This window comes from Phascolarctos cinereus, unplaced genomic scaffold (genome assembly GCF_003287225.1).
Source record: "Phascolarctos cinereus isolate Bilbo 61053 unplaced genomic scaffold, phaCin_HiC Scaffold_726;HRSCAF=1367, whole genome shotgun sequence".
NCBI classification, from domain to species: Eukaryota; Metazoa; Chordata; class Mammalia; order Diprotodontia; family Phascolarctidae; genus Phascolarctos; species Phascolarctos cinereus.
Genome location: NW_027556098.1, coordinates 218746861 through 218764438, shown reverse-complemented (window position 1 = coordinate 218764438; position 17578 = coordinate 218746861). Strand labels below are relative to the sequence as shown.

The 17578-nt window shown below is 40.7% G+C and overlaps 1 protein-coding gene across 1 annotated transcript in view; it reads left to right on the top strand.

Moving 5' to 3' along the window:
- MYO3B (myosin IIIB) overlaps positions 1 to 17578 on the top strand; it is a 632072-nt gene that overhangs the window by 248447 nt on the left and 366047 nt on the right. Inside the window, exons 16-20 of the mRNA XM_078146159.1 lie at positions 9742 to 9868; positions 10023 to 10223; positions 11543 to 11697; positions 13591 to 13744; positions 16746 to 16834. Coding sequence (XP_078002285.1) covers positions 9742 to 9868; positions 10023 to 10223; positions 11543 to 11697; positions 13591 to 13744; positions 16746 to 16834 — 726 coding nt within the window. The remainder of the gene's footprint in view (positions 1 to 9741; positions 9869 to 10022; positions 10224 to 11542; positions 11698 to 13590; positions 13745 to 16745; positions 16835 to 17578) is intronic.

The following is a 17578-nucleotide window of genomic DNA, read 5'->3' as shown; positions in this document are numbered from 1 at the left end:
TGTTCCTGCCTGGGCAAGATAGAAAAAGAAAGAAAGACAGAAAGAAAGACAGACAGACAGACAGAAAGAAAGAAAGAAAAGAAATTAGCTGGAAAGAAAAGTTAAGTGGTTCTTTATCTGTCATAATATTACAAAAATGCAGAATAGAAATAAAAAAATAAATTGCTAGATTTAGTAAAATGGTAAAAAAATGCTTTTACTTCAATTACTGTTGAGCACGTTATGAAGAATGGTAGTGTGTGTGTGTGTGTGTGTGTGTGTGTGTGTATCTTGACTGCTTCCCATGTTAAATGCTAGGATACACCTTATTTTGATGCAAAGTGGGAAGGAAGGTATCATGGTTTTTTTGTTTGTTTTTTTGTTTGTTTTTGTTTTTCCCAAATGAACTTATCTTTCTAACCCGTGTACATTTACAGACAGGTCTACTATACTGAGTGGCTACTTTACCTAAAGTCATGTCTGTAAATAAGAATAAACCAGGTGTTGACTAGATTCACAAAGATTCAGATGACTTCAGTCAAGCTTCTTTCCTAGTCCCTTTCCTTTCCCACATTATTTCCCATATCAGTTAGTTGAATTGACTAAACTTTGCACTTTTGGCCCATTTTATTTTTTAAGGAATTCTTCTCCTCAGTGAGTTTTTGTGTCTCCTTTTCTGTTTGGCAAATTCTGCGTTTTAAGGAGTTGTTTTCTTCAGTTAAATTTTTGTCCTTCCTTTTCCAAGCTATTGACTCTGTCTTGCATACCTCTCTTTTCTTTTCCCAACTTTTCCTCTGCCTCTCTTATTTGACTTTTAAAATCCTTCTTGAGCTCATCCAAGAAGGCTTTTTGGACTTCAGTCCAGTTCATATTCCCTTTTGAGGTTCCAGATGTGGGTTTGTTGACAATGCTGTCCTCTTCAAAATTTTTGCCTTGATCTTCAGTCTTCCCATAATAAGAATCTATGGAATGCTTCTTTTTACTCATGGTGTTTGCTTATTTCCTGGCCTTTAAAAAGATTGAGCTCTCCTGCTGGGGAGCTTCTTGTATTGGGAGCCTGGGGCCTGGTCATGGGCTTTATGTACTGGGGCCTCCAATGCTAACAGTTGGAGGCTGTAGGGTTCTGACAGTTTACCTGGTGTTGGGCTGGAATCAGCAACACTGGATTGGGTAGTCTGGCCCCATGAAGTTGCCTGCTCACCCCTGGCCTTTCCTTTCACTTTCTTTAGCTCCTTGAAGATTGATGTTTCTCTGCCTGGGGCTTTCTCCCTTGGAGCTGTGCTTCCCAGAGTTTTGCTGAGGCACTGGGAGACTTAGGTGCCTTAGAACACTGTGGCACATGGTGGTTTTATGAGCTGATTTCCACTGGTTGCCCTGCCCTACTGAGGCACTTGGGGGTCCTGGTGTTGGTGCTTGCTGCTCCACCACCTGGGGTTCAGGATCTCCCCCTGCTATGTTGAGGTGGGGCTTTCCAGTAGCTTGCTGGGATGTCTCCCGTTCTGTACTGCTCCCCCTCTCCCAGGGCAAGAGGGGCCTTTCCCGTTAATCCCTCCAGCTTCCTGGGCTACAGGATTGCTGCACCCCATCTTTCTGCTGGTTCAGCTGTTCCACAGTTTTTCCTGGGGCAATATTTTCTGGGCTTTCAGAGATTAATAAGGGAGGGTGAGAGTGACTTACTTCTAACTCTGCTTTCTTGTCTCCCAGAAGCGGAACCCTAAACTTTGCACTTTTTAACTAACAGTTCTGGTATCATATAGAGATAAACTAATGAGTCAATTGAAAAATTCTGTCACATTATTTGGCTGTTACTATTGAAATCATCTTAGCTAAATGGAAGTCGCTGTCCTTTTCTATAATACCTATTAGTATTTTTAAGCATTCTTTCCCTCTGCCTCTTCATTTTACTACCAGGTCCTTACAATAGTATTTTTGGGACTTTTTTTGAGGGGTGGTAGTGTCTAAATTTGAGATTTCATTAATGTGAGGAACTCTCATTGTATAGAAATTTCTTCAATCAATGTGGATTAGTAAGTCAACATCAAATGAGACAATATTTTTTAAGTGCCAGGCACATAAATGTTTGTCTCCTTGCTCTCATCTGCAACTTTTGTGGCCACTCAAAGATTAGGTGAATTGCTTGTGGTAATACATCCACATCTTCCTGACTCCAAAGCTGGCCCTGTATCCACTACACTAAATCAAACCTTCATGTGTTCTAGTCACCTACTAGTTATGTGATCTCAGGGAAATCACACAATCTCTTTGCATCCTACTTGTCCTCATCTATAAAATGAGAATAATACTCTACCTACCTTATGGGCTTATTTGTGAAGATCAAATTAGACACTATGTAGAAAGTATTTTATTGCCTATAAGGTGCTATATACATGTGAGCTATCATCACCATCACCACCACCACCATCATCATCATCATCATCATCATAATTCTCAATAGCAAAGCAAAGATTTCAGAAAAAGCCTCTTGTTGCAACTGAATACCTCCAACAGAGATGAGTCCTTTTCTTTAAATGAAAGGCTGCTTTAATGAAAATTATCCCCAAATCTTTTTGATGTAGATCAGTGAGTCTGTCCTCCATTTTCAGTGATGTGATCCTGTATAATTGTTTGACATCATCACATGTACTCCCTCCAAAAAGGGCGACTCAGTAACACATGTTCTCTGCTCTCAATCACCCTCTAAGACCCATGTCTACTTTAGTCTCCCTGTGTACTTTCAGGGGCATTTGGAGTTGTGCCTTCCATATACCTCATGGATTAGGAGTTTCTCTTCATTTTTCTCCAAATACTGATATTTTTTCATGGGAGGGCACTGTGACTGAGCCACACACCATCTTAATGCTTTAACAACCAGTGGAAGAATGTGCCAGCCTCCAATAGCGCCAATATCTACTCTCTCCATGCTCCTACATATCAAGTTAAGCTTAATCCTCCGGGAGTCTGCACAAAGATTAACTCACAAACTGTCAGGGGTCCATACCTGTACATGCCCTAAAATACCAGTCCTGACTAATAATCATTCAATTTCTCTCTTAGCTCCTGATACACGTTACTGCTCTTTGCTTTAATTCAATTATTCCAACCACAATATTAATTCTCTGACCATTCTTCACTCTCCACCTGCTCCATATACTATTCTCTACACAATTGTGTAGCCGGATCTAACACTGCCCTGGCAAAGGCAGTCATCAGCATCAAGAAATGGTCTTGAATTCTTCACACCTGGGGAGTAATTAGCAATTACAGGCATCTGCAAATCCCTTTTGCCTTCCATGCACAGATGTCTGCTTTTCAAGTCAAGTATCCTGAGAGTCTAACCTTATACAGTATGGCACCTCTATATTGTAAGACAAGAATAATCATAATATAAATTTGATTTATATATATGTAACACAATATATATAACACAATATATAAACACAAATACATGCACACACACATGTTTGTGTGCGTGTGTGTGTATGTATTTGTGTTTCATACTGAGTGTTAACTTTTTAGGAAGAGGCCTAATTTTTTTTTAATCCACTAGGGATTTCCCAGGATAAGATGGTGGTTATCTTTAAGATATAATTGTGTGTTGTATATCCCTGAAAAGTTACAAAGTGAATGGATACAGACTCAGGCTGCAAGGGCTCTTTAGGTGATTTGGGATAACTTTGTATTTACTCTGTTTGTATACGTATATGTACACATGCATGTATATGTATATGTGTGCATGTGTATATGTATACACATATATGCATATATACAGACATACCTATTGTCTCCTTTAACAGAAGATAAGCTTCTATTTCATTTAGCACTGCCAGTACCTAGTTAGCACAATGCCTGGCACATAGCAGGTGTTAGATCCCCAGCCTTCTACATACTCTGCAATCCAATGACAGTGACCTCCTTGCTGTTCCTTGAACAAGACATTACATCTCCTGACTGTAGGATTTCCTGGCTTCCTTGTAGTCCCAGCTAAAATCCTACCTTCTGCTGGAAAGCCTTTTTTGATTTTCCTTAATTTACTGCTTTTTCTCTGGTGATGATTTCCAATTTATCTTGTAAATTGGGCAGCTAGGTGGTACAGTGGATAGAACTTAGACCCTAGAGTCAGGAAGACATAAGTTCAAGTCCAGAATTAGACACTTACTAGCTATATGACCCTGGGCAAGACATTTATCTGCTGTCTGCCTCAGTTTCCTCAACATAAAATGGGGATAATAATAGCACCTACTTTCCAAAGGTTATTGTGAGAATTAAATTATGTAATATTTGTAAAGCACTTAGCACAATACTTGGCATATAGTAGGTGTTTAATAAATGCTTATTCCCTTCCTTTCCTACAAAATTTGTTTATGTATCGTCTCCCCTGTGAGCTCCTTAAGGACAGGAGCTGTTCTTTTACTTTTCTTTGGATCCCCGGTGTTTAGCATAACATTTAGTACATAGTAGATGTTTATTGGCTGACTTTCATGGTCAGATTCTTGTCAGTAAAATTACTTTGACAAATGTCAAATTGAATTGGAGAGGGGAGAGACTGGAAGCAGAAAGACCAACGAAGAGATCATTTCAGTAGGGAAAGGAATGTGAATGAAAGATATTGTGGAGACAGAATCCCCAAGACTTGGTACATACAGAATGATGGGAAATCAAGAGTCAAGAACAAGTCTGATTTGCAAACCCACATGATGGAAAGATGGTAGTACCCTCAACAGGAACGGGGAAATTTGGAGGAGGAGCAGGTTTTAGGAGGAAAGATAATGAGTACTATCTTGGATCTGTTAAGTTTGAGATGCTGATAGAACACTCAAGTATAGAATATCTAATAAGCAGCTGGGCCTTGGGTGTTTGAAAGAAAGATTAAAATGGGGTACATAGATTTGGGGGTCATCTGCATCACTGAAGCTACGGAAGCTCATGAAATAACAGAATATATATATATACACACACACACACACATATGTATATACACATATACGCATATAGGTCTATACATAATATATATCTATAAACATGCATACATACACACATACACACACACAGCCCGGGGCAAAGCCTTGGGAGTATATCCAAGTTATAACTGGGAGATGAATAATGATTCGGGAGAGGAAATTGAAGAAGAGTGGTCAGACAAAGGGTGAACACGACCAATGGAGAGTAGTGTCACAGAGGTGAAAAGAGTAATGCACAGATCATTTCTGGATCCTAAACCCACCCCTCCTCTAAATTCCTTATTTCTTTTGATGCTACCACTCTCCTCTTCCCAGTCACCCAGATTCATAGCCTTGGAGTCATCTTTTCCTTTTCATTCTCCCTCTCCCCCAATGCATTTAATCAGTGGCTAAATTTTGTCAACGTCACCTCCACAGCATCTCTCTTATCATATACTTCTCTCCATTTATTTTTAAAAAATGATATTTTATTCCTCCCCCAGCCAAGTACAAGGAAAAACAATTTTTAACATTTGGATTTTTTAAAGTTTTGATTTCTAAATTCTATCCTTTCTTCCCTCCCCTCAACCCTCCCTGAGATAGGAAGCTGCCTGATATAGGTTATACTTGTGCAACCATGTAAACCTATTTCCATATTAATCATTTTGTTAAAGCAAACATGAACCAAAAAAATTGAAAGAAGGAAAGAAAGTGAAAAATAGTATGCTGCAGTCCGTATTCAGATATCATCAGTTCTTTCTCTGGAAGTAGATAGCATTTTTCATCATGAGTCCTTTGAGATTGTCTTAGATCATTGTATTGCTGAGAATAGCTAAGTCATTCACAGTTGTTCATAGAATGATATTGTTGTTGCTGTGTGCAATGTTCTCCTGGTTCTGCTTACTTCAGTCTGTGTCAGTTCATATAAGTCTTTCCAGCTTTTTTTCTGAATCATTCTGCTTGTCATTTCTTCTACTTCAAAAATATTCCACTGCAATCATATACCACAACTTGTTCAACCGTTACCCAATTGATAGACATTCCCTCAATTTCCAATTCTTGGCCACTACAAAAAGAGCTGCTATAAATATTTTTGTATGAATAGGTCCTCTTCCCTTTTGAAAAAAATCTCTGGGATATAGCTTCTCTCCACTCGTAATGATGCTACCACTCTAATCCAAGCTCTTATCCCCTCTGGTGTTAATTATTATAATGATCTTATTGGACTATTGGTACTTATTGGTACTATTTTTGTACTACCATAGTAGTACTAAACTATTATAATGGTACTTATTGGTCTCCCCATTTCCAGTCTCTCCCCTTTCTAGTCCATTTTTCATGTACCTTCCAAAATAATCTTCCAAAGCACAAGCCTGACCATGTCACTCCTCTTCTCAAAAATCTTCAGTGGCTCCCCATTGTCTCTAGTATATAATGAAAATTCCCTAGCCTAGCATTTAAAGCCCTAGGTAATCTGGCTTCCACCTCCCTTCCTAACCCAGTTTCATACTATTCTTCTCTACAAACTCTGTGTTTTAGCCAACCTGGGCTTGTTTCCCAAACTGGATATTCCATCTCCTGCTCAATGATATTTGAACAAAGTGTCCCTCCTACCTGGAATGAGATCCATCTTCATCAGTACCCCTCAGAATCCTTGTCTTCTCTGCAAGGCTCAGTTCAGGGACTCCCTCTTCCATGAAGCCATTTGTGATCCCTTCTCCCTAGCTGTTAGTGTTCTCTCCCTCCTCAAATTACTTGGCATTATACTTATTTTTATACCCACTGTACTTTCCAAAGTTTAATCTAAGTGCCTTCAGGGCAGGGACTATTTTTTGTCTTTGTTTCTCTTCTTTGAACACTGTACCTTTTTTGTACATAGTAGGTATTTGATGAATGCCTCTCAGTTCTCCATGTGCCATAGTGAAATTCCTAAAGGGTAAATCTAGCTATGTTATTCCCCTACTCAGGAAAGCTCTGCCTCTGGGATCAAACACAAACTCCTTGGTTTGGCATTTAAGGCTCCTCACCACCTGGCTCCAACCTACCTTTCTAGGCTCATTGTATATTCGTTCATATGCTTTCTCATCTTGGCATTCTTGCTCCTCACGCCACATTTCCTCTTCTGGCCCTTTTGCAGACTCTCTTGAATGCCTGGAATATACCTCCTCCTTACCTCTTCCTCTTAGAATCCTACCTCCTTCTAGAGCTCAGGCTCACTTGTCCTCAAGCCTTTCCTAGTCTTCACACACACACACACACACACACATATACACACACACACATATACACACACACACATCTTGTATTTATTTTGTATAAATTTTGTATATATCTCAAGTCCCAAAGCCCATTGTTATGGGACTCCCTCTTCACTGGTGGAGATTAATGCCCTGGCATACCAATGGGCTTTGGGACTTGGGTTATACTTGTATACTTAATGTATACTTATCTCCTGAAAGAACATAAGCTCCTTACAGGCAGGGATATTTCGTTTTTATCTTTGTTTCCCTGGCACCTAATACAATGCCTGGCCCATAATAGGCACCTAATAAATGCTTTCTGATGGATTGAGTTGAGTTGACTTGAGTTGAATGGAATGTATTAGGCAACCTGGTGGGAGTCTGATTTAATGTGGTTAACTGAATGAAACTGAGCCTAGTAAGAGACTGTGAAACTATGGCTTAATTCATCAATAGAGAGCTTAAACTGTGGAACTTTCACATGCTCTAGAATCAGTAAAATGCCCTCCCTAAAACACACATACACACAGAGTACACACACACACACACACACACAGACACACACACACACACACACACCCCACTACCACCACCACCACCACCACCACCATTGTGGACTTCCCCCCGAAAAAAAGCTGCCTAAGTCATATGACTAACATAATAATTTGAATAACTCAGAAAAGGCCATTTTGGCTTTCATTTAAATCTGATATTTTCCTAGAGCGGAGACACTTTTTAAAAGAAAATCCTCATTTAGCTTTGCTATATTACCAGGCAGCCAGCAGATGGCACTGTTGCAGACGGGTTGGCTCCTACTTATTTTGTTTTTGTTTTTTGTGCTTATCTGAATGCTGTAGGCATGGGGGCATCATCATTTAGGAGCTATTTATTTTAGCACTAATATAGATCTCCGCCTGAGTGTTTTTATTCTGGAAATATTTCTTGGCTGTAGAATTGCTGGTTACAGAGAAACAGGCAGAAAGAACATGGTGCAGGAGAGAATCAGAGAATCTGGGTTGCAAATCCCTATTCTGAAACTTACTCTTATGAGCTTCAGGTCCCTCTTCTGTAAAATGGGGAAATTGGACTAGTGAAGGGCTTTTAACCTGGGGTCCTTGAATTTGCTCTTTTAATATCTGTATTTCAATATAATTGGTTTTGTTTGTAATCCTATATATTTTATTATATGCACTAAAAACATTATTCTGAGAGGGAATCTCTAAGGGTCACCAGGCTGCCAAAGGGGTCAAGGCATAAAAGGGAAGGAGAATGTAAAGGGAATGAGCATTTATTAAGTGCCTACTGTATGTCAAGCACTGTGCTAAGTGCTTTACAAATATTGTCTCATTTGATCCTCACAATAACCCTGGAAGGTTGGTGATGTTATCATCCCTGTTTTACAGTTGAGGAAACTGAGGTAGACAAAGATAGATGACTTTCCTGGGGTCACATAACTAGTAAGTATCTGAGACTGAATTTGAACTTGGGTCTTTCTGATTCTAGGTCCAGAGCTCTCTCTATTGCAATACCAAGCTACTTCTAGGAGGTTAAGCAAAGATCTAGTACAGGGTAACTTCTAAGAGGTTAACAAAAGAGGATAAAACCCGTGGACTAGATAATCTCTAAGGTTCCTCCCATCTCTGAACCCATGAATACAGTGGAATGATAAAATGAATTTATCACATCTATGTTATTTGCTCGTACCATCGTGAACATGGGGGCTTATCCTTTTCTCTTTAAGCTGTTTATTCTACTCCCACATCTTGTTCATTACAAAGGCAGCAGGGTCCATGAGGAAGAGCAAGGACTCTGGAGTTTGAGGACCTGGGTTAAAATCTCACCTCTGATGCTTATTACCCATGTAACCTTCAGTCATCAACGAGCATTTATTAAACCTTCTTATTTGCCAGACACTGTGCTAAATAATGAGAAAACAAATACAAGAGGAAAGAAAGATAGTCCCTTCCCTTAAGGAGCTTACATTCTAATAGGGAAGATAATATTAAAAGGGAGCTGAAGAAGAGAAGTGGAATGTACCCAAGCAGAGGAGTTGAGTCAGCCATGTGGTCTGAGGAAGACTAAAAGCCATCTTTGGCCTGGGTCTCCTGAAAATAGGGGAAAAAGGAACCAGCCAATTGGAAGGTGAGGCCTCAGGGGTGAGGGTACTTCCAAAGAGAGAAGCAGTCCAAGGGCAAAAGGAGTTTGTAGATTAAAGAGGTTTTTATGGCATGGTAGACTATGTCCTACGGAGATGAGTCATCAGAGCATCGTGGAGGGGAATGAAGCTTTGGACCAGTCATTTCACTTCCCTGGGCTTTATCTGTAAAACGTGTGTGGAGGGGTAGATTTAATGGCTTCTAGGCCCTTCCCAATTCTAGATCTGAGATCCTACAGCTCACCTTTATTTTAACCTCATGGCATCACAGGCACATCCCTCCCCTTCCATAAAAATCACATTCAAAATCAATTAAGTTTTTCTCCTTGTTTAAGAAAACAATGCAAAAATCAGAATTTGAGAACTATAGTGTTACTGTAGTCTGATTAATAATGATTCAGAAAAAAATGGTTCTTGGTGTCCTTTTCAGGAGGTGCATTCTGTGTACAGAATCTTAGCAGCGATTTTGAACACTGGGAACATCGAGTTTGCATCAATATCTTCGGAACACCAGACGGATAAGAGTGAAGTGCCCAATTCAGTGGCCTTGGAAAATGGTAACTATTTGATGCTCAGGCCCTGTGTTTTCCTAGTACGTGTTAATGATGCTACTGTTTCTGCTACTACTGCTGTGGCTGCAGCTGCCCTGGCTGGTGACAGTTTCGGAAGGCCCTGGGCTCGAGCCCACATCTGGGTTCTGTTGTATTCCAGCTGCCACCCTGCTTGGCATCAGCTCAGAGGAATTCCAGGAGGCTCTCACCTCACACTGCGTGGTTACCAGAGGGGAAACCATCATCCGCACCAACACCGTGGACAAAGCTGCTGACGTCCGAGATGCCATGTCGAAAGCCCTGTATGGGAGGCTTTTCAGCTGGATTGTAAATCGCATCAACACGCTGTTACAGCCAGACAAAAATATATGGCAAGTCTGTGTGTGCATCTCTGTGGGTAGAGGGTGTTGGGAGGGGAAGGGGATGGAAGGAGGGGAGGAGAGGGAGGAGAGAGACAGAGGGAGGGGGAAGAGGAAGAGGAAGAAGGAGGGAAGCACAGAATAAGGAAAAGAGAGGGGAGAGTAGGAGGGGGAGTGAGGGAGAAGGAAGGGGGACAGGAAAGGGAAAATGGGAGGGGGAGTGGGGAGGAGAGAGTGGGAGAGAGAGAGAGGGAGGGGAGGGAGAGAGGAAGAGGGATGAGAGGAAGGGAGTGACAGAGAGTTTAGAGGTTTGCTCAGAAGATAGCATTATTGATTTTTTTTTCAAGAGAAAGGAACAGACATGTATATTTTGAACTTTAAAACAGGAATCATCTGTTCTTTATTTTTTTCTTAGTAAGACATAGCTGGCTATACCCTTACTTACAACAAGTTGATGAGGTCTCATTCCATACTGTGTTTATTCCCAAGGGAAGCATATAACTTATTCTTCCCACGGGCAGTTTGTTGTTGTTGGTGGTGGTGGTGGTGATGGTGGTGGTCCTTCATTCTTGAAGAGAACGACATCAGGAAGGTAATGTCTTGACTTGCAAGTGAATTGGCTTCAAATGAGGCTGTGCAAAGTCACCAGCCTCACTCTCTCCTCCAGAGCCATCAGGGTCCAGTGGCAAGATACAGATCAGGACAACTGGAGATGGCCCTGGAAACAGTGAGAGACCTTGGCCTCTTTAAGCTAAGGTCTTTCCCAGGTCTCAGTTTGTCTGAGGCAACACCCATTCAGGGAAGTCAGTCATGTAATAGAAAAAGATGAGAATGTCAAACCCAATAGGAGTAAATGAGAGGCAGTACAGTGTAGCAGTATCAGGGCTGACCTTGGGAGTTGAGAAGGCCTTGATTCAAGTTTTGCCTCTAACATCTCCTGGCTCTATGATCCTGAAAAAGTCATTTAACTTCTCAGGACTCCAGGCAACCCCAAAGACTAAATAGGTGAATACCTGCCTGATGTAGGCATCTGCTGATGAGGTCATACGTGTAGACCGAAAGAAGGAAAAGAAAAGAAAAAAAACAAGAGCAACTGGGGGGAGAGAGACAGAGACAGAGAGAGAAACATAGAGAGACAGACAGAGAGAAAGACAGAGACAGAGAGAGAATATCATCTCTATATGGTCTCTCCATGTATACCAAGTTCTATTTAGCAGGGAATCTGTTCTTCCTACGCATGCACACAGGTTTGTAAATGTGCGCATTTTATCTGCTGTCCAGAAGTGCTTTCTCCTTGTGAGGGATATCATGCTTTTTTCCCCATGCAGCCGTGCAGAGCGTGGGATGAATGTTGGGATTCTGGATATCTTTGGATTTGAGAACTTCCAGAGAAACTCCTTTGAGCAGCTCTGTATAAACATTGCCAATGAGCAAATCCAGTACTATTTCAACCAACACATTTTTGCACTTGAGCAGGTAAAATTGAATTCTGAAATAATTAAATATGATAATGGAAGTGTTGAGGGTAGGAGATGATAAACTCCCTCCAAATTGCCTACGGCCCAAAGCAAAAACTCTGGTAGAGAGGCTGAAGAGGTAAGATTTTGGAGAAAATGGGCTGGCTAATGAGGAGATTCTGTTTTTAATAGAAAATTCCTGTCAATAACATGTAAATAGTCTAAATTTAACCCAAATAGAGAAGTCTAGATCTTTTTAGAAAGGTGCGGTTTCCTACGTGTGTGGAACTGGTGACAAGCCAATTATTTAAATACTCCTTCAAAACAAAATCCCTTTATCTGTGGACTAATTCCACAGGTCATAGTCCTCCCCCCCCACCCCCACTCTATTAGAAAATATGTAAGATATTAGCTAAAATGGGACTGATGAGCTTGCAAGTAGGACCTAGTTCCTTGTTGCTCTCAACACCCCACCAATGCCCCCATACCATAAATTGTGTTGCCCTCAATAACCACCCTTGCTAGAGGTCTTGCTCAATTTTAAGGTTCCATAGAAGGGCAGTGAATGTCCTTAGTGCTCTAGAGATGGGAATTAAGTCCCTATGAGGCTGATGGTAAGTAAAACAGAAGGTATTGGGTGTAGCAATGAGCTGGCTTCTAGTTTCCTGCTTTTGCTATTGCTCAGGGTTGCTCTTGTCGTTAGCTTAGAGAATTTACCAAGACCTTCCTCTGGGATACCCTTCCTTCTATACATAACAAGATGGTATGATAAGAAAAATCATTCTGGCCAGTCTTCTCATGTATAGCACTTTACTGGAAGAAATGATGATGGGGCAGCGATGTGGCACAATGGATAGAGCACCGATCACCAGCTGTGGAGTCAGGAGGACCTGAGTTCAAATATGGCCTCAGACACTTGACATTTACTAGCTGTGTGACCCTGGGCAAGTCACTTAACCCCAATTGCCTCACCAAAAAAAAAAAAAGAAAAAGAAAAAGAAATGAGGATGAGATACATATAAACTAGTTATTAGTTAGGACATTCTCAAGACCTAAAGTAAATACCAAGTGCCCTTTGGTCCACCTTTGGAGAAAATTCTGATAGCTTCTTCAGTTGTTCTGGATAAATCTACCCAGGGCTCCCTCCTCTCCCAGTCCCTGTTGCCAATTCCCAATCCTATCTATTCCCAGTCAAAAATCTTTTTGTCTGCTTCTTTGAGAAATCTAATTCTCTCTGAGTCTGTCACGCTAGATTGACTCACTCCATTGCAAGAGAAATCTTACCTCCTGGTCTAAATCAGATGCTTAATGAAAAGGCTTTCTCCTCTCATCAGCCTCCCTCCTCTTCTAGCCGTCCCTTTCACTCTTCTTTGTTTTTGTTCTAAAAACCCTATCTCTCTTGGGAGAAATAGACAAGCATCTCCTTTTTATCAACAATCAGTTGTTTGCTACAAGTCATTAACAGGCAGAGCCAAACAAACATTTCTGCACACAAGAAAGCATACAAATATCAGTGGCACTTTATCACAGAAAGTTTAATGCTATCACTCACTAGAAATTTCACAGGGATGATGACAGGGACCATAATGGTACCTGTGATCTCATTGATATGAGGTACTCCTGGATAAGGGAACTCCCCCTACCTATGTACATTAGCACCTTCTCTGAAAGACTACTTGGGAACTAAAAAGTTAAATGACTTGTCCAGGGTCACACAGTCAGCGGGTCAAAGCTAGAACCTGAATCCCAAGCTTCCTAATTTTGAGACTGGCTCTCTATTCACTCTGCTGCACTTCCTGTTAGAAACTTCACAGCAAAATGATATGTTGTTTGTAATTTAACCAGTCAAGTGTTGGGGGGTAGGGATGGGGGAGAAAGGGATTTTGTGTATTCTTATTAAATTATCCAACAGATGGAATATCAGAATGAAGGAATTGATGCCACAGTAGTGGAATATGAAGACAATCGCCCTCTCCTGGATATGTTTCTCCAGAAACCAATGGGACTGCTTTCTCTCCTTGATGAAGAAAGCAGATTTCCCCAGGCAACAGACCTGACATTAGTTGGTATGTATTTTTTCAAGAAAGGAACACACATTCAGTCCAGAATGTGGCATCTGTTCACCTCCTCAAGGCAAGGGGATCTAACATAAAGCTTCACATATCCTGTAATTTTTTCAGCTAGTAATACGTGTGTAAAATGTAGCCCCCTTTAAAATTAATTAGAACATTTAGCAAGTGACAAGTAACATTTATGCCCTACCATCTTCCTAAACTCAGCATGTCTAAAATTGAACTCATCCTTTCCACCCACCCACCCCAAATCCTTCTGACTTTTCTATTTCTGAAAATAGAGCTACCAGAATCCCAGTCACCAAGGTCTGAGAGTTGTATTCATCTTTGACTCCTCTTTCCCTTCCCACAGGCAGTCAGCAAATCTTATCATGTCTTCTTCAGATCTGGCCCACCCTTTCTGAGAGGCAGGGTGGCCCAGTAACAGAGAGCCAGCCTCAAAGTCAAGATGAGCTCCACCCCAGTGCTTCCTTTGACACCTATTGACTGTGTGACCCCATGGAAGTCTTTCACCTTCTCTTGCTGAGAAAGTGGTCGACCTAAATGGTAAAGGGAGTTTCCTTGCCTGAGCATTCCCTAGATCAACAAAATCCCAGGTTCAGTCCCCATCCCTAACCTTCCTTTCCACACTCACTGACACAGCCATAGTCTAAACCCTCATTATTACGTGCCAGAATTATTACATATACTTCCTAAGTAGTTTTCCTATGTCTGTCTCTCTTCTACTTCCATCCTGATCATGACTGCTAGATTAATCATCCCAAAATGCTAGTTTTATTACATCATTCCTCTGCTAAAATATTTCCAATGACTCTCCACTCTTTATAGGTTAGAGATAGAGCCTGGAATTCAAAGCCCTTGACAGTTTGGCTCCAAATTCCCCTTTCAGCCATAACTTTTATTAGTTTCTTCCATGTTGTCTTCATAGAAGCCAGATTGATCTATATATTCACTGCTCCCCAAACATATGATTCTCATTGAGGCAGTTAGATGGTACCATAGATATAGTGCTGGGCCTGTAGTCAGGAAGACCTGAGTTCAAATCCAATATCAAACACTTAGTAGCTGTGAGTGACCAAAAGCAAGTCACTTAACCTTTCTCAGCCTCAGTTTCCTCAACTGTAAAATGGTTTAATAACAGCACGTATCTCCCACAGTTGTTGCGAGGATCAACTGAGATGATATTTGTAAAGTGCTTATCATAGGGCCTGGCACATAGTAGGTGCTGAATAAATGCTCATTCCTGTCCATTCCCTTTATTCTCACTTATTCATTTTTACTCATATTATTTTCTCTTTCTCTCTGGGCTGCTTTCATAGCTTATTGTTGTTGTTCAGTTCTTTCAGTCATGTCTGACTCTTTGTGACCCATTTGGGGTTTTCTTGGCAAAAACACTGGAGTGGTCTGACATTTCCTTCTCTAGCTCATTTTACAGATAAGGAAACTGAGGCAAACAGGGGTAAGCTGACTTGCCCAAGGTCACATGGCTAGTGAGTGTCTGAGGCTGGATTTGAACTCAAGTCTTCCTGACTCCAGGCCTGACTCTTTCTACCGTACCACCTAGCTGCCCTGTTTCCTTTGTTTATTCATCTTCTACTCATCATTAAAGGCCTTGTTGAATATTCAGCTGCTCCATGGATCCTTCCCTGACCATTCTAATACACAGTGATTTCTCTTTCCTATGAATCATAACAATTTTATCTGTTTCATTCATTTCATGCTTAATCATATACTACCTTGTTAATATTTCTTACATTGTTATTTTTTTTATCATAACCTCATTTTATTTGTTGTTCAGTCATTTCAATTGTGTCTGACTCATGGTGACACCATTTGGGGTTTTCTTGGCAGAGATACTGGAGTGGTTTGCCATTTCCTTCTCCAGCTCATTTTACAGATTAGGAAACTGAGGCAAACAGGGTTAAGTGATTTGTCCAGGGTCACACAGCTAGTAAGTATCTGAAATCAGATTTGAACTCAGGAAGAGGACTCTTGCTGACTCCAGGCCCAGTGTTCTATCCACGGCACCACCTAGTGGCTTTTTTTTCCCTTCACCTAAATTATAAGATCCTTAAAGAACGGAATCAAATATTACTGTATAATCATGGATATCCAACTATTACTTCTCTCTCTCTGTCTCTGTCTCTTATATTGTGAATATTTTGTAGTTACTTAGATGTGTGTACCCTCTCAACCCCCAGTATGCCATAAACTTCTTGAGGACAGGGACCTTTCTGTTTCTTTATCTCTGGCACCTTACACAGTGCCTTATAAGTAATGATTGCTTAATAAATGCCCATAGGACTTAACTGAAGTTTTTTGTTTGTTTGTTTGTTTTTCAGTACAGCACTGTCTGTCTTCCTGGCAGATAGTTAGTAAATACTTGATGACAGACTCAATGAATATTTCTAACCTTTCCCTTATTGGGTGGGTGAGATTATTCACATAGCAGATTGCATTCTGCATTTTTTGAAAAGTTTAGTCTATTGACACCTCTATTAATTTCCCTGAGCACCTATAAATCTTACGTGTTGCCAAGATGAATTAAAACTCACATTATCTTCATCCCCTCGGGACAGCTTCTGTCCTGAAGTAAATTGGTGATGTCTCTGGTATTGCAAAAAACATTTGTGGGGAGCTCTTAGGGAGAACAGGAGCAGCATCATGCTGGGAAACCATGAACTCTGGGAAATATTGCCTAGTCAGATGCCTAAAGAGGGGGTGAAGTCACAAAGAAAATGTCCAACAGAAACACCCCCCTTCTAGCCTGATCTCTCTAATCCAAGTGCAGTGACTCTCTCAAACTTAGCCCTAATTCTCTTTATTTAGAATCTAACCATCTAAGTTTCTTTATTCAGAAGCTAAATTTAAAAAAATCTAAGTTTCAGATGTACAGGGGCTCTTAGCAGGCCCCTGTGTCTGGTTTAAGTGGGAAGGCTGATCCAGACGCTCTCAAGGGTATTTCATGCTATGGTTTGCTTGTGTCTTTAAACAGATAAATTTGAAGATAATCTTCGATGTAAATACTTCTGGAGGCCAAAACGAGTGGAGCTATGCTTCGGCATTCAGCACTATGCTGGAAAGGTAAAAGGTGTTTGACTGTTATTGGGTCTGAATTTAACAAGAGATAAGTGGCTACATCGCCATATCTGTGAAGCTTGGGTAATTGCTTGCAGATTTCTTTCTTTTTTTAAATGCTTCTTGAATCCCTACTCATAACTCACAAACTTTCACAGTGGGATTGATCACAAAAGTTGCCTCTGGCATAGAAACAAGTTTCTCACAGGGGTGCCCTAGAGAGGGGCCATCTGCCTCTTACCTGAGGTATTGCCTAGAAGTGACAGCTCTCCAGAGAGCAAACATATTACATCTTTTCCCAGTGTGTTTAGCTGTGAACGTTCAAATTTTAAAGTAATTCTGGAATGGGAATAAAACTGGGAGGGCTGATATAATTTTAGGCAAGGCCTACAGGGAACCGTAACATCCAAATAAAAAGCCAACAAAATCAATTAAACGTCCAGATGTTTATTCTACCCAACACCAAGCATCAAAATATTTGGAGACATGGGGTCATAGATTTTGAGTAGGAAGGGACATTAGAAGCCATCTGGTCCAATCTTCTCACTTTATAAATGAGGAAATTGAAGCTTAGAAAAGTTCATTGACTTGCTCAAATTCACACGGATAGTTAACAGCAGGGTCAGGATTCGAATGGAGGTCCTTTGATGACAACTCTGCTGGGCTAAGCTGTTGATGACAATCTAAATCGTTTTCTTTTTATCCAACTACTGTGACATTATATGTCAACTTAAATTTCATGTTCCAATA